The sequence below is a fragment of the Carassius auratus genome, chromosome 18 (genome assembly GCF_003368295.1).
Source record: "Carassius auratus strain Wakin chromosome 18, ASM336829v1, whole genome shotgun sequence".
In the NCBI taxonomy this organism is placed as follows: Eukaryota; Metazoa; Chordata; class Actinopteri; order Cypriniformes; family Cyprinidae; genus Carassius; species Carassius auratus.
Window position 1 is genome coordinate 4,085,219 of NC_039260.1, and position 24,826 is coordinate 4,110,044.

General features: G+C 37.1%; 3 protein-coding genes and 1 long non-coding RNA gene across 9 annotated transcripts; 1 reads left to right on the top strand and 3 right to left on the bottom strand.

The window, feature by feature from the left end:
• Positions 1-713: 713 nt before the first annotated feature.
• Positions 714-2,401, bottom strand: LOC113118181 (uncharacterized). Its single transcript, XR_003294293.1, has 2 exons — positions 1,181-2,401; positions 714-1,040 (listed from the first exon to the last, which is right to left on the bottom strand). It is a non-coding gene; the product is annotated as an uncharacterized LOC113118181 (long non-coding RNA).
• A 900-nt stretch (positions 2,402-3,301) lies between these two features.
• On the top strand, positions 3,302-10,756 carry LOC113118182 (carnitine O-palmitoyltransferase 1, liver isoform-like). The gene is made up of 19 exons (XM_026287138.1): positions 3,302-3,636; positions 4,878-5,032; positions 5,102-5,241; positions 5,424-5,595; positions 5,677-5,778; positions 5,993-6,130; positions 6,235-6,312; positions 6,812-6,919; positions 7,028-7,112; positions 7,234-7,429; positions 7,707-7,892; positions 7,993-8,098; positions 8,182-8,298; positions 8,457-8,621; positions 8,716-8,850; positions 9,036-9,188; positions 9,274-9,387; positions 9,478-9,570; positions 9,927-10,756. The coding sequence occupies exons 2-19, from the start codon at positions 4,892-4,894 to the stop codon at positions 10,008-10,010; spliced, it is 2,313 nt and encodes a 770-aa protein (XP_026142923.1). The 5' UTR covers positions 3,302-3,636; positions 4,878-4,891; the 3' UTR covers positions 10,011-10,756.
• Positions 10,385-16,085, bottom strand: LOC113118183 (selenide, water dikinase 1-like). Of its 4 annotated transcripts, none has more exons than XM_026287139.1 (9): positions 15,940-16,085; positions 14,373-14,625; positions 14,191-14,294; positions 13,975-14,082; positions 13,009-13,163; positions 12,828-12,918; positions 12,648-12,747; positions 12,349-12,561; positions 10,385-11,417 (listed from the first exon to the last, which is right to left on the bottom strand). In XM_026287139.1, exons 2-9 carry the CDS (start codon positions 14,563-14,565, stop codon positions 11,203-11,205), a joined length of 1,179 nt encoding a protein of 392 aa, XP_026142924.1. In that variant the 5' UTR covers positions 14,566-14,625; positions 15,940-16,085; the 3' UTR covers positions 10,385-11,202. The 4 variants fall into 4 exon arrangements, with proteins under 4 accessions (XP_026142924.1, XP_026142927.1, XP_026142926.1 ...); XM_026287142.1 differs by having other exon boundaries at positions 15,867-15,942; XM_026287141.1 differs by lacking the exon at positions 15,940-16,085 and adding an exon at positions 15,808-15,924.
• Positions 16,086-16,965: 880 nt separating this feature from the next.
• Positions 16,966-24,748, bottom strand: bend7 (BEN domain containing 7). 3 transcript variants are annotated; one of them, XM_026287145.1, is made up of 10 exons: positions 24,313-24,748; positions 22,948-23,022; positions 22,606-22,878; positions 21,205-21,336; positions 20,839-21,125; positions 19,445-19,670; positions 18,634-18,747; positions 18,385-18,426; positions 18,154-18,201; positions 16,966-18,074 (listed from the first exon to the last, which is right to left on the bottom strand). In XM_026287145.1, the coding sequence occupies exons 1-10, from the start codon at positions 24,374-24,376 to the stop codon at positions 18,025-18,027; spliced, it is 1,311 nt and encodes a 436-aa protein (XP_026142930.1). In that variant the 5' UTR covers positions 24,377-24,748; the 3' UTR covers positions 16,966-18,024. The 3 variants fall into 3 exon arrangements, with proteins under 3 accessions (XP_026142930.1, XP_026142929.1, XP_026142928.1); XM_026287144.1 differs by having other exon boundaries at positions 16,966-18,201; positions 18,385-18,423; XM_026287143.1 differs by having other exon boundaries at positions 16,966-18,201.
• Positions 24,749-24,826: the final 78 nt, after the last annotated feature.

The window sequence follows — 24,826 nt, forward strand, 5'->3', positions numbered from 1 at the left end:
AAAATAAATATTGAGGGACCATGAACATTTTAAGATGGGCTTCTTTAACATGCTCCCAATAAAATTGTTCATATTGAATCTGTGATTCTTAATATTGAGCTGAGAAGCAATTGCACTGTTAGAACCAATGTTAACTTCTATAATTGCTTTGGCTAATTCAAGTTATACTGTAGACTTGTCTTTGGTATGTTTCCATTTGTTCTTTGGCAATGCAGGTATACATTCATTTTGCTCATTAAAAAAAAAAAATCATGCTGGTGTGAATGTTGTATTTGAAATTTTAGGAGTAACTTGAAAGTTAAAGATCCAAGTTTGTGGCATGAGTTTGATCCTTTCTGTCATATTTTAACAATATATTTTGTGTATATGATAATGCACTAAGATAATGCACTATTCAAAACACTACTACTGTACAAGGTCGAAAATTAAGAATGTTTAAAACATATAGATCCATATAAAGAATATTAATCGAGTTTCATCAGTTCCCGACATGGTTCAAGTGTTGTATAATTCAGTAGACAGAACAGAAGGGCCCACCATATTTTCTTTCCTGCTCCAGCGATTCCCTAAAATAGCTCTACTGCGATTGCTCTGGCACATATGCGCCATATTGAGCCTTGAAAACAACCATGCATGATCTACCAAAAAAAAAAAGACTGGACTCCACCATGTAATGACATGGCCTTGGCTGGGATTGTGAGTCAGGCTTTTTTTTTTTTTTTAGAATGACAGTCAAGAAAGTTTCCAATTACAGAATTTGAACTACATTCAAATTGCAGCGGAAGAGGCATACCTTTAAGTCGTACAAGTATTTAGAGTATTCTGCCTAAATGGGAACATGGCTAAACAATGGCAGGTTATAGTTGTTGCATTAATGTTCATTTGCACATGGCTGAAAAGAAAAGAAGTTTAGAAAAGATTCAAGCTTCAAAAGGTAGTTTAAACTGGATTCAGTTCAGACGGGCAGATTCTGATGCTGTACAAGAGGGGTCTGATAACCTACAGTCAGACTTCTGGAGAACAAATCAAGAGTACAGGACCTATCGACACCAGAGCAATGGATCAATGGTAATGGTGCAAGCCAGCACACATAATTTCTATGTGAGTATCAACAACGGCATACACATAAACCACAGAACCTTCACCCACAAACGGGATGTCATAACCTATTGGCACTTACTTCTAGGAGGATCTGGAGAAGCTTGCAGACTGCAGCAAGTATTTCAAGTCTCCTTCCCACTCCTGCATTAGAGGGATGTCTGAACAGTTGGTGCATTTTGAACATGTTCCCTCCCCTGTCTTTCACATCCTGCTACAATTGTGCTTCCTTCAGCATTTCTGAGTTCCTGAAGACCTCCTTGTGGAACACCTATGGGTGAGCACCTACCTGCTTGCTTCCGGGTTTACCAATCGTCTACTGATTGCCCTCTCTCAGGCCTTAATGGAGCGCACCTGCTTGGGCTATCTGCAGCCTGCTGAGAAGCTCCAAGAGACTGTGCTAATCTATTCTGAGCAAGTATCTACTGGAGCGTCCACACCTGAGCAAGGGCTTGGATCCACACCTTAAAGCAAAGCCATTTAAATTAAGGTCAAATGGAACTCCACACTTATGCTGCTTGAGGAAGGAGAACTTGACCTCAAGGAAGGACCTGGAAACAGATGCTGCTAGAAAGCTCTTCAGGCTGGAGGAAGACAGGGATGATGGGAAATGGAGTTCTGTCACAGATCTGCCTTTTTGTGCAGATAACTGGTGCTTCACCACTGCAGTCCTCTATAATTACCTCTATCTCATTGACATTGTGTAATGAAGGGTTATGAGTTCAAGATGGCTTCCTTCCGCTATAACCCTTTTATCAATCAGTAGGTATCGACAGCTCCTCTGATTAAAGTATGAACATTAGGATAGAAACGGGTACCTGACTGCGCCACAAGACTATCTTGGTCAAGCTGGTTGGGTCTTGTAGGCCTTTGACACTTAACAAACCAGTTCTTGTTTGTTGTCAAACCAATTTGACAACCTATAATAGTATAACCTGGAAAATACTGTCCTTTAAAGGGATAGTTCACCCAAAAATAAAAATTCTGTCATTACTCACCCTCTTGCCGTTCCATTCCTGTAACACATTTGTTCATGTTCAGAACAGAAATCAAGATCTTTGATGAATTCCGAGAGCTCTCTGACCCTCCGTCCATGTCCCTGTGTGGACTCTCAGAAGTGGGGCCGTATCACAGCAATAGAGAAGACCTCTTTATTAATCGGCCAGGGCACTGTTCTGCATAATTAAGTCTACATATCAGGGACATGTAAAATTCCATAGTAAAAACTAAACTTGCATTCATTGTCCTTCTGTCCCCTCCAGAACGGAAACGTCTGCTCTTGCTCTAATAAAATGACTGACACTCTTTTTGTTAAAGACTTTGTCTAGTTTTTCCAGAGTGTGAACCATCTACAGTCTCTTCTACATTTTACTGGTTTTCACGCACCTGGACTTACAACTAGCCTTCATCTGAGCGCAACAATATTCCCTTGCCCTCCAGAATATTTCTCATAAATAAGTATATCAACCTGTACAAAGTAAAGCATTTTGTGAGAACCTGTTATTGTGGCATAATCTTTATTTGGCATAATTAAAGTTTAAACAGTACACTTTTAACTGTACACAATTAGCGGTGCTCACTAAGATGCAACCATTAACTTTATAACCTATGTGTTCCAGAAATGTAAACTTTTGTAATTTTGTGTATAACTCCTTCAAAACTATCTATGCTTTGGACACAAATGATTCCCCAAATCTTGAAGCCTGTTGAGGAAAGGTGTGTCGTTACTTTTCTAAGTAAACTTAATTTTTTTCACCTGATAATGTGAAACATTATCTACAGCCAATACTTTGAGGTGGGATCTTTTAACCTGAAATCAGTAAGCAACCACCAATCAGAACACATGAGCAAACATATTACAACACCGTGGCATTATGGTAGCAGGTTTTGGACAAGAAAGCACCGCTCACATTTTCTCAACAAAATGTACAAATCCAAATGTCTGCTATTGTCCATTAAGTTCCTTATTATGCAATATTACAAAATGTGCCTTTAAGATGCCTGACCTATTACATAACAGACTCACAAGCCTTTTTTCAAAGATGTTTTACAAAGACACATCCCTACATGTACATGAAGTCTTTCAGTCTCATACAACAATCATAAGAATGTTCTGGCATGCAGTCTTGGGATATTGCCAGCTGCACTGTTAAGATTTGGGCCTGTGTTTGATCATACAGTGTGTTCTGACTGTACAGCCACCAGTTTAACTCCGCTCTGAAAGTATCCAGTTACACATACACAGAACCAGAGCGAGCATTTAAGAGGGCCACTATGTAACAGGTAGTTTAGAGCGTACAAGAAAGCAAACGCTCAGAAAACAGACAACTCGCAAAAAGGACAACAGAGAGGGAGGGAGAGGAGAAAGTTTGAGTAGAAGAGGAGATAACCAGTCCCTGTTGTGCTACAGAGTATATGAGGAGTCGAGTGAAGGGCACAAGAGTGAAGAACAGTCTGCTTCATAAAGGACATTCCAGCACTACTTAAAGAAAATTGTATCATTATCCATTGAGCTTCATCTGACTTGCAGTGTTGCAGGTAATGTAAATGAATTATATTTCTTATTAAAATCTTTTTGAGGCACTTTGATTTTTTATTTTTCTGTTTGATCATCTGTCATGATTAAGCTAAACTGAGTTCTGTGTAGTTGCATTGGAGTCTGTCTTATCTATTTTGTCTCTGTAAAATTGTACAGCTTACATTTTTCATCGAAGCACTTCCAAGTATCAATTATTATTTTGGTGATCACAAATATTTTCTTCATAGTAAATATTTAAGTTAATGTTTTAGTAAAGTACAATGTTTAAATATGATTTAAATAATGTCATTTTTTTTATTGCACCACATATTGGTTTGAAATTGACATATTTATTGACATGTTTATATTTATACTGTTATACAGTATGATCCACAAAATTTACCATATAGCAATATGTGTCCAATTTAATATAAAAAGTGTATTTTTAGCAACTTGCATATTCTATTTTTAAAAAATCTCCTCATCTACGCAGTCATGCGTCAGATGTCACGTGTGTTTTGGCCAGTGTTCCTGAAACTTCATCACATAAGTGCCCAGCCCTCTCAGATGTCCTACTATGTTATTTCTGACTGTTCAACTTTGCCCCACTTCTCCTGCCTGCAGTCATATGACATGGAAAAAGAAACATAAGCTTGACAGTGTCATGGCATAACTGAACTCTGTGACTTCAGAGGAAAACATGTCCTTTATCGCTCACCATGTAGTTACTAATAAATACATTTTTGTCATTTATCAGAATCTTATTACCTAGAAGAGACTTACACTAATCTTGTTAAAGCATAATCTCTTTGGAGCAATTTGAGGTGAAATGGCAGAGCGGTGATTTATTTTAATAATTCTCCAATTCATACATTTCATGGGATATTTCCAGCTGCAGATCTGGACCTGTCTTTGATCATACAGTGTGTAAATTTCACCTGACAGGTTTCAACCTCAAGCCTTCCATAAGGACATCAATTCTCTTATTATATTTAAAGCAGTTTAAGACATTAATTTATTTACTTATTAATTAAGCTGATGCTTATATCTACACTGACTTACAATTCACTGATCACAGGAACATTCATCTTAAGTATCACAAATAGCACAATAGTGATGATAATCCATCACATAGCGTAACCTTTCACTTACTTGCCCACATCTTTCCACCAGACCACAACAATCAAGCTGAAAATGGCATGTAAACACAGCATAATCTGAGAGTTAGCTAAAGATACTCTCTTATGACCTCAATCCTCAGGCGGTGCTTGTATAATGGCAGAGGCTCATCAGGCAGTGGCGTTTCAGTTCACCGTCACACCTGATGGCATTGACCTACAGTTGAGCCGCGAGGTTCTCAAACACATCTACCTATCTGGAGTGACATCATGGAAGAAACGGGCCATCCGCTTCAAGGTAAATCAATCAATCAATGAGTCTATCGATCTGTCTATTGAAACTAATATTTTATTTTATTTTGAACAGAATGGCGTTCTCACAGGTGTGTACCCCGCCAGTCCCTCCAGCTGGTTAATTGTAGTTATTGCAATAATGAGCACCATGTATGCCAGGATCGACCCCTCTATGGGCATGATTGACAAGATCAAAACTTCTCTACCTGTGAGGTAACTTACAAACACGTTCATAAAAAAAAAATCTATGTATAGCCATGATGGTTAAATATAAACACAGAAACATAAATCTAAGCCAGTGTCATGTATGATCATAACAGCTTGTGTAGATGGCCTTGTCTACAATCTATTTTTGTAATAATTTGTATTTTAATATGTTTTTTTTCCCCATGTAGTGAATATATGACCGTTCAGACTCAGACGGTGTTGAGTGCCATCCTGTTTGCCACAGGCCTGTGGTTATCATTCATCTTTCTGCTGCGGTACATCCTGAAAGCTCTCCTGTCCTATCACGGATGGATCTTTGAGTCACATGGCAAAATGAGCGTCTCTACTAAAGTCTGGCTGGTGCGTCTCCCCGTGAAATAACACATATGCATAAGTGCAGTATAAAAAGAGGCTAGTTTTATGGTTTATTCTGTGTTTTAGTGTCTTGTAAAGCTGTTGTCTGGTCGGCGACCGTTGCTCTACAGCTTCCAGGCTTCTCTGCCCCATCTGCCAGTACCGAGCATTGATGACACAATCAACAGGGTGAAATATCATCAGCTGTCATGAATATACTGTAGAATGCCATCAAGAGTGCTGGTTATTATACACATTAATCTAAAGATTACAATGAACTGCATTGTGGGATTAAAAGCAATAGAAATTAAAAGAAAATCACCATTTTGGGAGTATAACACTGCACTCCATTGGCTGCACTCTATTTTCCCTTATATTATATTTATTATCTTTATTGTTTTAGTATCTTGAATCAGTTCTACCTCTTCTGGATGATGAGCAATATAAACAGATGGAGACTCTTGCTAATGACTTCAAAAGGGATCCTGCACCCAAACTCCAAAAACACCTCAAACTCAAATCCTGGTGGGCCACAAATTATGTAAGCAAACAAAGCCAGAGATCTTCTACCTGAGTGGACTATAAACTCTTGGAAACCCTTTTTATAATTGCTGGCAAACTACCAGGGATGTCTTGTGTTAACAGGTGAGTGATTGGTGGGAGGAGTACATCTACCTGAGAGGACGGGACCCCATCATGGTCAACAGCAACTTCTACACAATGGTGAGCAGACATCTTCATGTAGCGTATCTCTAAGAGTGTATGAAGAAGCCTGTTAGGACATTGATATTAACCTCGATATGACCATGAAATGAATGCAGTTTTCATTCCTATTTAATATACTTCCTACTGAAACAGGAAGTTGGGGAGGATATATCAAAAAAAATATTTTTATTTTTATTTTTAAATAGTCAATAATGTTTTATTTAAATCAAAGCCATGAAGCACAGACACAAGTGGTTTTAATTTTAGATTAATATTTATGGATTACAATTTTTTTTTTTACAATTTTCCCAGGTAAAAAAAAAAAACAGTTTATTTTGAATTGTTATAAGTCTTATTAAAGTTAATTTTGTCATTCTAACAGGTACTTTAACTTACATTTCAAGTATAAAAATAATCAGTCAACTCTAAACTTAAAACAGGTCCAATGGTGCCACCAACTGACTAACTATAGAAAAAGCAGCATCCTCATTTATCATTTCTCTTTTCAATCTGCCAGGATTTGCTCTATGTGATCCCTACACACAGACAGGCTTCACGAGCGGCAAACATAGTCCATGCCATGTTGCAGTATCGGCGTAAACTGGAGCGAGGAGAACTTACTCCGGTACTTGCACAGAAACACTAAAGCGTTTTTCCATCCACAACATTGAAATACCATGAAAAATATAAATACAGAAACATTTCCTATCATTCCCTATTCTCTCTTTATCAGCTGAGAGCTCTTGGGATTGTCCCAATGTGCTCTTTTCAGTACGAGAGGATGTTCAACACCACCCGTATTCCTGGCATTGAGACTGGTAATGACATTTTCATATATTTTCAGCTTTATATACTTCTTGACGATAGGCTTACAGTTTCATGGCTTTTTATTTCAAACCATGACATGATGGCTCCTCACACTGATTTGTTCATGCTCAGATTTCGTGCAGCATCTGAAGGACAGGAAGCACTTGGTTGTGTACCATCGAGGGCGTTTCTTTAAGGTGTGGCTGTACTATGGTGGTCGCCACCTTTGGCCTTCTGAGCTTGAGTTGCAGTTTCAACGTATCCTGGATGACAAGTCTGAACCCCAACCCGGAGAGATCAAGCTCCCCTCACTGACCGCCGGAAACAGGTGAAGATGAGCTCACAATAGTCCTGCAACTGTGTACTAGAATGGGGTCCAAAATGGGGTCCAAACAGGCTCAGTTGTAGCGAAAGACTTTAATCTGTTGAACTCATAAGAAGATATTTTGAACTTCCAATATATGGGCAAAAAATACAATGGAAGTTAATGGAAAATTCTTCAAAACCTTGCTTTGTGTTCCACAAAATAAAGAAATGCATGTTTGGAACAAAAATGAGTGTGAATAAAATGCTGAATGAAACCGTTGCCTTTAAAACACATTCAGGGTTCCCTGGGCCAGGGCCCGTTTGAAGTACTTCAATGAGGGGGTCAACCGGGCGTCTCTGGAGGCCATTGAAACGGCTGCATTTTTTCTGACTCTGGATGATGAAGCGCATGGATATGATCCAGAGAACATACGATCCCTAGACCTCTACGCCAAATCACTACTACATGGAAAGTGTTATGACAGGTGAGAACCAGTGGTTTTTCAGTATTATTTATATATGACTTCACATTTTTGATGACCATGGCCAGTTGCTCGTCTGAAACACAATACTCTCGCCTGTCAGGTGGTTTGATAAATCCGTGACTTTGATTGTCTACAAGAATGGTAAAATTGGTGTCAACACTGAGCATTCATGGGCTGATTCCCCTATCGTAGGACATATGTGGGAGGTAAACAATGAATAATAATAACTGTATATGTATAACGGAATTAATACTGTAGGAATTAACAGACATTTTAACTTTCTGTTAAGTATGTTTTAGCTACAGACTGTTTTCAACTCGGTTACACGGCGGAGGGACATTGCAAAGGAGATATCAACAAAAGCCTGGCACCCCCTACCAGACTACAGTGGGACATCCCAAAAGCAGTATGAATTAACCCTTAAATCTTAGTGTTTGTCATGGGTTTACAGAAAGAAAAAACCTACAACTAATTCTAATTGGGTGTTTCATGTACATTCTGACAACTGCAAGATCTTTTTTTTTTTTTACACTGATAACTGATCAAAGTTCCTTGTGTTGTTAGTGCCAGGAGATTATTGAAGGTTCTTACATGATTGCAAAGAGAATTGCTGACGATGTGGATTTCCATGGCTGCTTGTTTAATGAGTTTGGGAAGGGCCTGATAAAGAAATGCAGAACAAGTCCTGATGCTTTTATCCAGCTGGCACTGCAACTAGCTCACTACAGGGTACAAGCCACGCATATTTACATATAATCCCTCTGCAACAATGTGTCTGTATATTGTGAACAAACCGTTTACTGAAGGATGTTTGTTGGAGCAGGACAAGGGTGAATTCTGTCTGACTTACGAATCATCCATGACGCGCATGTTCCGCGAGGGCCGGACAGAAACCGTGCGCTCATGCACCTGCGAGTCTTCGGCTTTTGTAAAAGCAATGGAGGATGAAAGAGCCACGGTGAGAGCAATATATACACACCTGACCCAGTCATAGCACTACTTTAAAAGTTAGCATAATGCTGCATAGACAATAAAAAATTCAGTATCTTTCAAATATCCAGTGGAATATGACATTTTTTTTAATTTGTAGTCATTTTCAACTTTTTTGAAAATTATATTGTCTTAGTTTTGCTTGTTTACCAGAATGAGCAACGGTTAGTGCTCTTCAAGAAAGCTTCAGATAAACATCAGAACATGTACCGTCTGGCCATGACTGGAGCTGGGATCGACCGCCATCTCTTCTGCCTCTACATTGTGTCCAAAGTAATGGGCATTGACTCACCCTTCCTCAAACAGGTGTGTACAAGTATGTCTCTTGAGTATAAAACATGACATACCCGTCTAATTTTTCTTAAGTCTCAAAGACACCTTCTTTTGAAAGGTTTTGTCAGAGCCCTGGCGCCTCTCCACCAGTCAGACCCCTCAACAGCAGCTCAATCTCATCGATATTCAGAAGTTTCCCACATATGTGGGAGCCGGAGGTGGCTTTGGGCCAGTGAGTCTCACTCACACCCCCTACAGTACAAGTTGAGGAAATAATGAACCTGATATTTGATCATTTTTGATTCAAAACTCTTATATACAGGTTGCTGATGACGGATATGGAGTTTCCTACATTATTGTCGGTGAGAATCTCATTACATTCCACATTTCCAGCAAGTTCTCCAGCCCTGAAACGGTAGGTGAATTTCAAAAATAATTTCTTCCAAGTGCCACTTTGTGAAAACATGATCCTGACAAATTATATATAATATATATATTATATATAAAATGTACAATAAATAATCTAAATACTCTAAATTACTTTAATAATTCTTGATAATAAGGGTTATAACCGAACATTCAGAGGTTGACCAAAAATAACGATCGAGTTTATGCAAATGTTTATATAAAAAAAAAAAAGGATTAAAAGTAATTGTTAAAGAAAGTTCTCAATTAAATGTTAATCCTTTAAAACCAATATTATGAATGATAATTTAGTATATTACACTTCTGAATCTGTTCCTATCTTATCATTTTCCTTTCTGTCCTCAGGACTCGTTCCGTTTTGGGCAGAACATCAGACAGGCCATGCTGGACATAAGAGCTCTGTTCAACCTAAAAGAGAAGAAGATGTGACTCCCTAAAAACAGGAAGATGCAACTTCAAACTGACCCGAACTGAAAGCACCAGTTTAAAGATAATAATCTGAACAAACACCACAAATAGCAACCAGTAGGTTATGTTAGTATTAAATAAATCTGTAAATATATTTTAGTTATTAATAGTAAAAAATGCTTGTGATGAATCAGTGCACTAAATATTTTAGAGCAAAGGGGTAAAATAAAGTGTATAAAATAATACTGTATTTATTTGTAAATATATTAGCATCTAGTTTTTGGCAGATGACTGTAAATATTCTATTTGTGCATATTTACTTCTAGAATGTACAATTTACTGTGCACTTATTTAAACTGTAAAACTACACAATAAAATCTGGATCTCAAGAATAAAAAAAAAAAAGAACAGATTTATTGAAGGGGTTTCAAGGCATACATATATAATGATTAGCAAATATGAGAGCACGGAGCACGAGAAAGTATGACCTTTGTACAGAATATAAAAACAGCTCTAACACAGAACAGAACTAATGATGTGAATATCATACAATATAAACTGCATCTCCAATGTTTAGCACATTCTTTGGGAAACCTCAGCACCGCCACTAAAGGCAGAAGTGCATTTCCCAAAATACGAGGACTTGATTTATTAGAGAGGTATTACCTTGGATTCCTTCAGTCCAATGTTTCCACCGAACAGTGAGGGAGGGTTATTTTATCCGACATATGAGGGATAATACAAAAATAAAAAAGCACTCCTTTCCCGACTCTTCCTCGTCACTGCAGCTTCATTAACTATTGTTTCGAGGCAAAGATTACGATGTGATCTACCACATGGGCTGTGCATACTAAGAGGAAAGGCTAAAACACACCATGGCTAAGGATGAAACCACAGGTGATGTGTGAGCAGAAGAAATCTGGAAGTAATCAACAGTATCAGAGAAGAATTCTACTATTAATTATTCATTCTACTTGGAAGCTGCCTGACAACCAGGCGCATGTTCAGTTTATGTAACAGAAAACTATAGACATAAAAAGGCAATCGAATTTGATTTGTTAAATGTTCTTCTGCTTTATAACTGTGTCCATGTAGAGGAATCTGCCTGAAGGCCAAGGTGGGCAGACGTTTTATATATCATTACGCTGATATATTTCAGGTGAGGCTAGAGTGTGCGAGCCGTTCGGGCTGCTCAGGGGTCACGGGGTCAGGTTTAAGACGTTGCTCCCGGGGTGGTGTTGACATTCTGTGTGGCCACCTGCGGTGCGACTTCGATGATGCGGGGTTTGTCGATGATGCGTGCCGTACGGTTGCCTTTCTCTACGATGCCGATGATCCACGCCTGGTGACCCTCGCCGTACTTGGGAGATTTGATCTCGGCGCAAAAACGGGCCGCTTGCTCACGAGGGAGACAGATCAGCAAACCTCCTACAGAAAATTACAAGAGACGATAGCAAAAGAAACATGCGTTTAACATTCAGACTGCCATTTCCTGCAAAGACAAAGTGAATATGTAAAAACGGCTTATTGAATACACACTTAACACAGGGATAAAATAACGTAAACATAATAAAACTAGAAGTAGTTAAAATAAAAGCCATAGCATGAAAAAAAAAAATTTCTAAAAGTTTTCACATTATGATAATAGGAAATGTTACTTGAGCAGCATTAGAATGACACTGAAGTAATGATGCTGAAAATTCAGCTGCGCATCACAGGAATAAATTACATGTTAAAATATATTCAAATAGAAAATAATTATTTTAAATTGCAATATTACACAATATTACAGTTTTGCTGTATTGATCAAATAAACACAGCCTTTTGAAGCATAAAAAACTTACCGATACCAAACTTTTGAATGGTTCTATATATTATATTATAATTGTTTTTGTTTTGTTTTACAATACTTTTTTAATATTATTTTTAAGTTGATTAGATTTTAATTTTGTTTTTCATGTATAAAATGCACATTTCTTTTAATCAATTGGAAATGAAATAATATTAGTTTTCATCGTTTTTTTTTTACATTGTGTGTAATTTATTTATTTTTATTTTTGCACATATAAAATCCACACTTTTTTATTCAATTCAAAATTCAATTATAGTTTATTGTTTCATTTATTACTTCCCATGTGTAAAATGTATAAAATTCATTTAAAATATAACATTTTCCTTTTTTTTTTTTTTTATTGCTTATTTTTGTTTGTCATATTTAAATGCATAAGATTTGTATTAACCCATAATTCCATTTGTTATTATTTATTATTTCATTATTCAGTTTTCATCATGCAGTAAAAAATGTATTACATAAAAAAACAGCTATTTTTAAAGGAGCGACACAGGTCGGATCTTATACCTGAGGTCTCTGGGCAGGTGCCGTGCATGAGGCCAAACATGTTCCCGCAAGCTTTGCTGACGGCTGCCATCTTGGCCAGAACCGGCAAGTTGTGAATGACGAAGGACACCTCTGTACGCTGCTGCCGGGCCAGATTCTGAGCGTGACCCAGGATCCCAAACCCTGTGATGTCAGTAGCTGCGTGTGCATTGAACGTGTGCATCAGCCCGGCCGCTGGACAGAGAGACACAGAATAAGGTCAAACGTTTGCTGGAGCCTGTTAATTATGAGCCACACACACACATAGATCACACACTGACCTGTTCTGTTGAGTCGAGCCATGTTCAGCATGGCCTCCTGATAAGCCAGTTCAACATCCTCCTGAGTGACCACCAACTTTATCTTATTCCATTTCTCTGGCTGAGACCGAAGAAAAAGATGGCAAGAGTTAAACACTGTCCAAACTCAAATATGAAACTACAAATGTCTGAAACACTCACGATGTCTAGCCACTGGTGCACTGCGACCGCCACTTGTGTTCCCAGAGGTTTGGTAAGAACCAGCACGTCCCCTGGTACTGCGTTATCTGGCCTATAAACACACGCACAAAGTTAGAGGACTGGACAGACATGTCGGTTGATTATGAGGAAACCACTGACTAGAGTACATAAAATGACTCACATAATGAACTCATTGGGTTGGCACACTGTTGTGGCCACGCCTCCCAGGACTATCCAAGGATTGACCACAGTCTGGCCTCCTGTAACAGAGGTTCCCGCCTCCTCAGATGCATCCTTAAACCCCTGGATGACCAGAGGCATGACCTTATCACGCTCCTATAAAACACAGACACTAAATGATTTCTGTCTGTCATTCTGAAAAATTTTGAACCTAGTAAAGTCTAACTAAATTGTATTTATTAATTTATAATAGAACAGCTTATTGAACCTTTGGACAAAAAATACAAACTAATGTTTTGTTGTTTTTAAAGTATCATATTTTATATATCAGGATTTATGGCTCATACAGTATCATATTGTAAGAATATGGAGATCATGCTTGAGAGAAAAAAAGAAAAAAAAAAGTTTTATTCAAAGGCCCAAAGTGAGCAGAAACATGCAGTTAGGTGCAAAGTAAAGCTTGTAAATGGAAATCAATAGCAGTATTACATTATTAATACAAAAAAATGATATAAATGTCAGCTGCGGCTCTATACTATGTTTAAATGCTTATTTTTTCTTACAAAGCTCTTTAGTTTTCATTGTGAGCAGACAAACATCTGGTATCCTGAAGTGCAATGCAATGATGACTGAGAGATAAAAAAAATAAACATCCTAAAAAGCCTGATGAATCATATTTGATACCCACATTTTAACATGACCTGAAGGTGGATGTTTTACAATTACACTACAAGAACTTCTACATGCTAAAAAGCATAAACTATCATTCAGATGGAAATGTGTTTTGATCACGTTGATAATTTAGAGGTCTTAAAATATTGTATGCATTTAAAAGGTTTAAGGTTTAAAAATGCATTTACTCACAGGTGAAATGAAGACAGTTTGTATTGTTAGGTGAACTTTGCTTGTACATTTATAGGCCAGTTTCACATCTCATTAGCACATAAGGCTTTTTCCTCCGTCTCACCTTTTCTGTGAGTTTGTTGCTGACGCCTAGAAGCATCAGCATGTTATCGCACTCTGTTACTCCCATGGCATACAGATCACTCAGCACATTGGCACACGCAATTCTTCCCTAGAAACCAAGAGAATTCATTAAATAAAAATAATAATAAAAATCAGATTGTGACAAATTTTCAGTCTATGGTGTGCTTGATCTTGGCATTCTGAAGTGAGTATTTACCATCATATATGGGTCGTCCACTATGGGGTAGATATAGTCTGTGGTCTGCACAAGTGACAATCCTCCGTGTCTCAACGGAATCACACAGGTGTCCATACCAATGCCTATTTTAAATAAACATAGTTTTGCCTTTAAAAATCATTAAAACTTTCATTTCCAGCTGTGAGTGTATAGTCATGTACCTAGTCTGGGCATTACAGCCCCGAGGAACTGCTCATCTTCCTGATAATGGTTTTCCTGCAGGGACTCTAAAAGTTTGTGGAGCACATCTTGAGGGACTTTGCAGCCCATTCCCTTGAGCTCTGTGAAGCGTGTCAGTCTGAAGTTCTTGTCGAGTTCATAACTCTCGGGGTTAAAAGACTCCCGCACCGACATGTTCAAAAAGCGTCGCTGACACACAGTAACACACCTCCTTCAGACTATAGTAATCACAATCTAAAGAAGAAATAAACAAACATTAAAGTGTTTAAAGGGATACAAATGAGGAAAGTATGTGTGACCGACCGTGCAAACAACATGAAACAAGTCATTATATTAAATATAGCATAAATACTCTACTGTTTCACCCCAAACTTGAATCAAAATAATGCAAAGAATGCACGTTTTGTACAAATGTCTTTGCACTGATGCTCAGAGGTGATGCTCCCCTTTAAATACATCAGCTGTGTTCAAAGCTCTTGCCTGTCCAGCCTGCATTGTTTACATGGCCACATGTTTCTATGTTTAACTGTCCTGTTCAACACCCGAACAAACGTATAGAACGCGTTCTGCTATTTATTTAGACTTTATTTCATGTGTTGTTTAAAAAATAGATTGTGTAATTCATTTTTTTATGCGCAAATAATAGGTTTTGTGTTCCTGGAATTCTATAGTTCGAACTACACTTATGTGGCGCGCGCTCTCTTTCCAAGAAAGATTCTTCTTAGTGACTCGGTTTGTTTGAATTCGCTTCAGTGAGCCGGTTGAAAAACGAGTAAACGAGTCTTTTTAGCCATTATACAAAAGTTATACAAATATTTTACACGTATAATAGCGTTCCAGAAACGAAGTAATACAGTAAAAAGAGGGGGAAAAATACCAATAGTTCAATCAGCGCGCCCAATTAAAAAAAATACTAAAAATCTAATTAATTTATTGTATCGTTTCTTTTTCGTCCATTTTTGTTATGCTGGATTACCAATACATTGTTTTAAGCGAAAAATAAGACAGTGTCTCCATAGAGTTTCATTTATGAATGTAAAGATAAAAAAACAAACAAAAAAACAATATGACTTACAGTTCAACCAAATACAATTGCTTGCAACGAGGTTTGGACGAGTCATTAAAAAGAATCATGTCAAACGAACGATTCCTTTGAGAACCTCTAAAACAGCGCTGCACGCGCCGATCCAACGCAACGCCCCCCGCTCCTCGATTACATTTAATCGCATCTGATATATATGATATAACCTATGCATGTTAAGAAGAAAACGTTAGTAAGATGAACACGAATATCAAGCTGGCCAAAGTGTTTATAAAAATGTCGGCGGTGGAAAAAATTAACCCTTAAAGCGCCCGCGCCATGATTGCAGTGTGTACAACAGTGTAACAATATAAAATTTAAATTATTTAGTGTACTTTATACAAATCCCGCTTATTATGTCTTCTACTGGAATAATTCAGATAGCTCTCCTTACAAGTAATGCATTGAGGCACAGTTATATTCGTGTCCCATTTCCCCTTTAATTCAGCTGTTTAGTTTGTGCTTACCGGTTTCGCTCGATACAACAGAAGCGACGTTCCCGCAATGCACCGCGCGCAGAGAGGGCGCCTGGAAAATGTGCCTGAATAGACTGACACTGAATAACAATAGCCTTAATCTTGACGAACAACACCATATGCATGAATCGTACAAAATTGTTTTAACTGTTCAGGCGATGATATGTCCCTTCCAAACAACACTGCGAACTAATAAGAGTTCTGGGGAGATATTTTAATTAAAAAGTCGAAATTCTTGTGGGGTCCTTCTTTCCCGCGTGACGTCATCACCTCCCCTTTAAGGGCGATCGGAGTGTGGCAACAAAAAAATTCCACATTAGTTTGTACCTTTAAACTTCCTGTGGTCTTGCCAGTTGCATTAGGATTGCGTTCCTTTTTTCATTCTTTTTTTTTTTTTTTTTTTGCTTTGTTAGCATATTACTTTTGGTTACTGTAACTGATCACTTGATGATAAATGTTTTATTATACATTTAATTTTGTTCATTTATAAATTCTCCATGCAAATATACAAATATGAATACATAAGAAAGAAATGAAACAATATAACGTTAAAACACAAATTCCAAATTTGCCAACAAAAAAAGCCGTATTTTTTTTTTATTTTTTTTTTGGTATAAATATCTTTATAAGTGTGAGGTTAAAAAGCAGAAAACTTCATTTAATTATGTTTTCCTTTTTGAATATGCATACTTTGCTGCAAGTCTAAAATATGCTAGTTAATGCAATATAGAAACTTGAGGAACACTATTAATTGAAAGGTTTAAACTTGAAAGGTTTAAACTTACAATTCTCATTTAAAAGTAGTTGTAAATGTAATAAAATGTTGTTGTAATGGTTTGGTTTACATACTAATTTTATGGCAAATTTAATTAGTACCAATATTTTCATTCAGCATTTAAAAACTATAATAAAGTATAATTCAATAGATGAATAAAAGAATAGACAAGTTTAAAGATAACTTTGAAGCCCACCAAATAAATCATTAAAAATTACGCATTTGAATCAAGTTTAGGTCAACCATGTAAGACACAGCCATATTTATTTGACATCTCGGACCAAACAACTTTCTACTAATAAACATAAAGTTCATCTTTTTAAACAGGAATATGAAAAAGGAGGCACAGACACAACATTTGTGCTCTTAAAGGAATATTTCCCTTTACGCTCTATCAACAGCATCAGCGGCATTCGCTTTTGACTCATATCTCAGTTAATAAAAGCAAACATCAGTTTGAGTTGACAGTTATGCACTTACAGTGGAAGTCTATGGGCCAGGTGTACAGTAGAGTGTATGTGCATTTCTGTATGTGCGTTTTTATGATTGCTTTTACAAACGGAGACCAGATGCTGTCCAAACAACTTAACTTGTATTTAACCCGGATATTAACATGAATAGTTATTCAAGCATTTGACCATGAGGTAAAAACCCTTTGTTACACAGACGATGGACAATGTTCACTCATGTGTACACATTCAATAGACACTAAATCCTCTTAAACAGGAGGTCAAACAGTTACAGGTTTACATTACCAGTCTGCCAGATTATATAACCAACAACACATTAGTAAGACTATGTGCAGCAATTATAACATTAAGTACTATTAATATATAGAAAATGCCGCACATTTCACCAGAAAGTGTCAATAAACAGCACAATCGTGAAATGACATCAGTTTGTTGCTTGGCATGGCAGAGTGAATTAAAGGCACAGTCATGTTTTCTCAGCAGTCCTGCTGATATTTGTTGGTGATGCATTTGGATGAAGCTGAAAAACTCCAAACACTTCCAGAAATTCATAGAAGACAACTAGTGACATCTGGGACAGACGACCCACTTTAAAATGATCAAACGAGAATACTTGTGTTATAAAGGTGTCTATAGCAGTCAAAAACACTAACTGATCAGCAAAACGTTGCTGTTTCCTTCCAAACTAATTTTCTGTCTGTTGCGCAGCTGACCGTGAGAATTTCAAAGCCGCGTCTCTCCATACGTGCTACAGTCTAGACGGACAAAACAATTAAAAATGACTCCTTTGCGAGGGTCGGAGTTTGCATTTTGTTGAAAAACAAACTCTTCTCAGGCAGTGTCCATAGCAACTAGACATTCTGTTCTCTCAAAAGCAGCACCTGCGGTACAGAAGAAAGGCTTACTTTAGAACAATGGCACTTTTTGAGAGTGAAATATTAAGGATGTGCATTGCAGTACCATTTTGCATCACAGTTTCCACTTTATCAACAGTTTGCTGACATTTCTCTGAAAAATAGCACACAGAAATAGTAGTGGGAATGTGTCCTCTGAAGATATTTAGCATGTTTTATAATAACATGTATCATTCTATTAAAGAATGCATGGGATTTCATGAGGTGAAGGACACTCCTCAATCTGAAGCGCTTTCATTCATGCTGTGTGTGGGTTTGGGTCAATGTGTCAGAGTACCTGTCTTGTGCGGAATATCAGTACTGTCTGAGGCCGTCTCTGCTGCAAATGATTAAAAATAAACGATGACACTGAGGCATTTGTTAAATTAACATTTAAATGATCGATTAATTGTTTCATCCAGCAAACCATCAATCATGAAGTAACAGCTTTGTTGCAACTTTTAATGCTTGGAAAATGCATGACACCACAACCTCTCTTTCTTTTTCACTTGCTCTGTATGGATTTCTCTTTGTGTCACGTTCTCACCTCTTTTTAAGCGTCGACGTGCGAGTTTAATCTGGTCTTGCAGAATCTGGACCCAGTCTCTGGGGCCAGGAAGCTTCTCAATTCCATTGGCTGTGCAATACTTTTCTGTAAACACTAGATTCAGACACATACAAGTAAAAAAAAAATAATAATACAGATTTAGTTTATTATTGGTTTATATCAACTGAAAAAAACAATTTTCACATTTCACTAATAAAGAAATGGAAGTAACACAAATTATAATAAATATTTTCTATAAAATTTTTTTATATATAATATATACTGAACATACAAATGCAAAATTTAAACCCCGTTTCCACAGTTTTATGAAAGACTTTAAACTATGCATACACAAAATTAAAATGTCAACAAAGAAACAATCAAAGTTTGTTTTTATTTACTTGTAATAATAATAATAATAATAATAATAATAATTTATAATAATAAATAATATATTATTTTTATAAATTTCACAATTACAAAAAAAAATGCAAGAACATAAATAATAGGTAAATATATATTTATATATTTCATATATTCCTTATTATAATACATCAAATCAAATGTTACATGATTTTTACTCAAAACTAACATCACTTTAACATTTAAGTTTGAGTTATCTCTTAAAACTTAACAACCATCTTCCTTTGAAATGTTTTATATGGAAAATAAAATATTTTAAATAAGTACCACATGGTTTGATCATATATTATCTAATGCAATGACATTTTTAAGTGTCCAAATATTTTTTTAGGGGCACGTATGTATGTTGTTGTGTAAGTTCTGGTTTGGTTCAGTTACATCCACAAACCTTTAATGGCTCCGACGATGTTTTGATCGAGTCCTTTCCTGGTGTCGTTCAGACCTCTCTTCCTCTTGCCGTTGGGCAGTGAGTTTGCCAATGTGGCGTCATCAAAGAACGCACACACCAGTTTCCTGAAGAGCAGGCTGCCAGAGCGAGTGTAGTTCAGTAAGATAGAGTCCAACTGTGCTTTAGGAATAAATACCTCAAAATCCTCGGCCAACTGCACCTCCGGCTGGGAAAGACAGATGGGCAGGATATTAAAAAAAGGAATTAATACATCCTCATGCACTTAGGAATTAACACACAGGCCTACAATAACACACAAACTGTAATGATCCAAAATCTTAGTCAGGTGTGTCAAAAGTAGATCATATTAATAATTTTTTCTGAGACATATGCTCATGCATACACACTCTTGTCAGAACAAAAACATAACCTAGACAATTGTGAAGCCACATTTATGTACTCAACCCCTTCTGTTGTTTCTAACCTTCACTCATTCTGCTGAGAGAGGAAGACATAGCCAGCTATCAGTCAAACACAGTCCAAAATCAGAACTTGCCAAGCATGAAAATGTGCTTTGGCAAGTAAATAATAAAAAAAAAGTTACTGGCTAGCTCACTGAATGCTTCTTTTTAAAGAATTTAATCATGCAAGCTTTTAAATCACAGTCTGACATAGAGAATATAAAAATTTGAGGATTGGTGCTTCCTGCCGAGATTTTTTTATATTTGTGTATGTGTATATATATATATATATATATATATATATACACACATACACATACACACACACACACACACACACATACAAAAATTCTTACTAAATTCTCAATAATCTCAATTCTTATTGAGTTTCTTACATTTTAGACAGAATATTATATGAATGAATATATGAATAATTATTACTTTAGTAAATACTACAATACTTACTTCACTTAAATTATAAGTAATAATTAAATAATTATTTTTTAAATAGTGCTGTCATACGATTAATCGAGATCAATCACATCCAAAATAAAAGTTTTTGTTTGCATAATATATGTTTGTGTATTGTGTATATATAAATACACACACATGCATGTGTATATTTAAAAAAATATGTTATGTCTATATATTAAATATATTTATAATATAAATTATATGTATAAGTTAATACATGTAAATAATTTCAAAATATTTACTGTATGTATGTGTATTTTATAGACAGACAGACAGATAGATGAGTTAATTAAAACTACCCAGAATGCCAGTTTAAACATTTAACCCAAACACTGGCTCAAAACAACCCAATCTCTGGGCTTGTCCATAATTCACCCAGCACAAGTTGTTTTTTTTGAGCAGTTTTTCTTCATTTACCAATTCATTACCAAATCTATTCACACATGTACGGTGGTGTACCTCTGTGGTGCTTTGGCCTCTGGTGACGCTGTAGTGAGAGGGAGAAATCTTAGCACTGGGAATGGGATCTGGGATAAATGATGTCAGTGTTGGGGGCGTGTTCTCTCTTGACTGATTACACTCATTAACAGCATCGGTCTCAGCGGGTGGCAACGGAGGTGTGCTTCTTTTAGTGGGAATGGTCAGAACTGTAACTCTGTGACCCGGCCTCCTCTTTCGGCTCCTCCTCCTGGAGATGGAGGTTCGGGATGAGAGCAAGACCTGAGAGCCCTGTTTGTCCTGGGATCCTGAGAGTGCAGTGGAACACGGGTCAATGCAGCTGTAATGGTGTTCAGAGGAATTGGAGGGTAGTTCTGTTTGATTTACCTCTCTGAGTTTGGATTAGTTTCCTCATGGTACGTAACTCCAGCAGAATGGCTTGCAGGGTGCTCTTGCAGTTGCACATACAGCAGCTGGGCTCAGTTGCCATGGCAGCAGGCGCAGGGGGCAAGGCCATGTCTGAATCACAACACACATGCATCGTCAACACCATGGCCATCACTGATGATGTCGGACAACAAGAGGCTCCAAGCACCTAGCACAAAAGCTGTCTGACTTGCTGACTCCAGTGTGTGTGTGTGTGTGTGTGTGTGGGTGTGTGTCAGACTGACAGTGAGGGAGTTATTGTGTCTTTCTGTGTGTATACAGAAGGAAGACATTACGTGTTTGCTGTTCTATCCAGAGCTGTCTAGACATTTGCTGCTGCAGTGCCAGACAGCACATCTTTCTGTAGCCCACAGTCACATAATACAACTTCCCCTGGAAAGAATCCCAAAGGGGTTCAAGTATTTTCTTCCTATGCTTCGATCTGAAGTTACTATAAGCAGAAGCATGGCTGAGTTTAATACCAGAAACAAAAAGAAAAAAAGAAAGAAAAAGCAATTTCACTAAAGGGGTCCAACCTCATGATAAACTGCAGTAACTAGAGATGAAGAGATAAAATAAAATAATAAATGCACCAAAGTAATAAAACAAAATAGTGTTAAACTAAATGATAAGAAAATAAATGTACTAAAATTATCAAATAATATAAATGCACTAAAATAAAAAAAGGCTAAAATAGGTGATACAAATTAAATTAAATTAAATAAGTGAACAAATATACAGTGGTCCAAATACCTACAATGTTGACATTTCGCTGCATTCAATTTTGAAATTGTCCAAATGATGCTGCAATGATATAATAATGAATATTGAGTAAATGGGTAAATTGAGAAAATGTGCTGGCCATAAATATTTGTTACTAAGCATAAAACTGTATTTTGCATAAATAAATAAATAAAAGAGCATTTCTTTAGCTCAGACAGTAATGCACAACCATAGCAATGCCAAGGTCATGGATTCAATTTCCAGGAAGTGGATGATTTTGTTTTAAACTTAAATACAATGGAAGTTACTTTGGATAAAAGCTTCTATATAATGTTAACATGTAAAACCTAACAAACTTTGTTTCAGAAATGTTGTCTTGGTTAGTGTGCAAGTGCTATATTTCTATAAAATAAATGCCACTTATTTTGACAATTTGTCATCTAATGCAATGCATTTTTGTTGTTTTGAAATGTCCACAGTTTTTAGCATGACTTCAAATGTCAAAATATGTTTTGGGGCCACTGCATATAAATATTGCCTAATTATAGTTGTGAGGAACACAGCTAAACAGGTTTTGTTTTGTTAAATTTAACAAACCTTCTGAAATGAATTAAATTGCTTCATCGTTGAGAGACTCACCATTAGCTTTGGAGTGGTTGAGCATCCTCTGGGTTTTGGAGCGGGTGCCGTACTTCCCATGAGTCATCGGGACTGAGCTCCAGCCGTACTGCAGATGTTCAGGGGCCGGGCTCTGAGCCACAGGCAGGCTGAGAACCTCTTCCTGAGGCTCCTGTTTGAGGGTCTCCCCCTCTCGTCCGACCCGCTGGTACACTCGTCCTGTCTTGTCACTCAGCAAGCGCATCATGCCTGTTATCTGCTTCTTTATCTCCATCCCTTCATCACCTAACCAGACTGAGAGACACAGTTAACACACAGAGCCTGCACACAGTCATGAAGTGTGTTATGATGAACAACAACTACCTTCAGTCTCAGAAGCATCCAGGGCATCTCCTGCAGTGTCATTCTGGTCTACATCACCCATTTCATGGCTGAAATCTAAACGAATCACAGAGATTTCACATGAGGTCATGACAAAATTTTGATTTAGAAATGGGCTTTTTAGCCTTTTATTGAAAGGAGAGTAGAGAAAACAGAAAACTACCCATCTGTCTATCTCTCTATCATCTAGATCATGTCTATGTCATGTCAGTGGTTTAAAAAATATGTTTAACACTTCAGTATCAAGTAAATTGCTAATGAATAGATTTATAAAAACTGCAAAACAAATCCACAATTTGATTATAACAACATATTTGATTAATGTCCATAAAAAACTGGGATCCTCAGATATAAGAGACGCATCAATATACATTAAATGAATGTAATAAAAATGCAAAGAATATTGACATGAACAGTTAGATTCCCTTTATTAAATCAGCCATCAATATTCAATCAACTGTGTTGATGATGCTCAGTATTTAAAAAAAAAAGTCTTTATTATTATTATTATTATTATTATTATTGAGTTGTGTTTATTTGTATGATTTATTTCCCCCAAACAGATATACACAGTGCTGAGAATGAAGATCACCCAAGACAAAATAAATTATACACCATACATGAATGGTTTAAAATCAACCCGTTTTATCAGTTATGACAATAATCTATTGTTGTTTTTCAGCTATATTATATACATATATTATTATAACTTTTTTTATGACCGTGTACATTGTAATATACTAGAATTTACATCAATCTGATTTCTGACAGTGCATACCTTATCAATAAATAAATAAATATGGGAAAATAAAAATAATCGAATTGTCTTGAACATGAAACATAAAAACAGTAAAATATCAACAGAACATGAGGAGTTTTCAGTCATTTTAACAGTTCTATTAATTTTTAAGAGCACAAATATTGCATATACTAAGTTCTCAATTGAAGTGAGCTGTTCAAATAGTTATAGATGAAGTACAGAAGGATGCTGCTTGACATGTCGTGATGTCACTCATACAGCAGCTGTGATGAAGTGATGCTGCAGGACACCTGTAGACTGCTTCATCACGTCCACGCAGCAGACAGACCTGTTTCGTATTCCATCACACTTGAAGAAGTGCATAGGAACAGACTAAAGGCATCAGAAGATGACATTGGTTTTACTACGAACGCCGCCGACAGACATGTGATTAAACACAACGAACGATCCACACGATTCGAACAGAACGACGCGTCCGACATTGTGACGATGCGAGCAGGACAATGAGGGAGCGATACATTGTATCACAGGTGCACTCCAGAGTGCTGACGTAACGCCTCTGTTGTCTGTGTCATCTGTCTGCTTACCTGCATCATTCACCAGTTTAAAGCTCGGAGATTTCCTGCTCCTCTTCCTCTCCACAAACTCCATTTTAAGAGCAGAGCGGTGAAGAGACAGAATCCAGTCCAGTTCATCAGCAGCACACAGGCTCTTTAATCACTGACTAACTCATTAAGTCCAGCTGATGATGAGTGAAGCGAACCTGAGCTTTAATAACAAGCGCGGGTCTCTCTGGACTGATGATGATGATGGTGGTGAGGAGGAGGAGGATGGACAGGACGCGTTCACATTCTCCTGCGGGGCTGCTCGTTTATGATGTAAATAAATAAACCTCTTAATTCGTTCAGAATTCGTCACGTCTATTCCTTTGCGCCACCTGATGGTCGCTAGTATTTGTGGGGTCCAGATCTACATTGGACAGCCTGGAGGAAAATGACTCGGTCAATAATGGCTTTCTGTTGTCAGGAGGAGAAGAAACTTTCCTGTCAGTCTTGGCAAGGATAGCCTAATGTTGAAAGTGTGTGTGTGTGTATGTGTGTG

What these genes read in the sequence shown, in the direction of transcription:
- LOC113118182 (XM_026287138.1), top strand. Translation starts at nt 4,892, where the DNA reads ATGGCAGAGGCTCATCAGGCAGTGGCGTTTCAGTTCACCGTCACACCT. An exon ending in AACGGGCCATCCGCTTCAAG is followed by an intron (nt 5,033 to 5,101) that starts GTAAATCAATCA and finishes TATTTTGAACAG; the next exon opens with AATGGCGTTCTCACAGGTGT. An exon ending in ACTCACCCTTCCTCAAACAG is followed by an intron (nt 9,189 to 9,273) that starts GTGTGTACAAGT and finishes TTCTTTTGAAAG; the next exon opens with GTTTTGTCAGAGCCCTGGCG.
- LOC113118183 (XM_026287139.1), bottom strand. Translation starts at nt 14,565, where the DNA reads ATGTCGGTGCGGGAGTCTTTTAACCCCGAGAGTTATGAACTCGACAAG. An exon ending in GGCTGTAATGCCCAGACTAG is followed by an intron (nt 14,295 to 14,372) that starts GTACATGACTAT and finishes TATTTAAAATAG; the next exon opens with GCATTGGTATGGACACCTGT. An exon ending in TGGACGACCCATATATGATG is followed by an intron (nt 14,083 to 14,190) that starts GTAAATACTCAC and finishes CTTGGTTTCTAG; the next exon opens with GGAAGAATTGCGTGTGCCAA.
- bend7 (XM_026287143.1), bottom strand. Translation starts at nt 24,376, where the DNA reads ATGGAGTTTGTGGAGAGGAAGAGGAGCAGGAAATCTCCGAGCTTTAAA. An exon ending in GGATGCTTCTGAGACTGAAG is followed by an intron (nt 22,879 to 22,947) that starts GTAGTTGTTGTT and finishes TGTGTCTCTCAG; the next exon opens with TCTGGTTAGGTGATGAAGGG. An exon ending in TGATATTCCGCACAAGACAG is followed by an intron (nt 18,202 to 18,384) that starts GTACTCTGACAC and finishes GCTATTTTTCAG; the next exon opens with AGAAATGTCAGCAAACTGTT.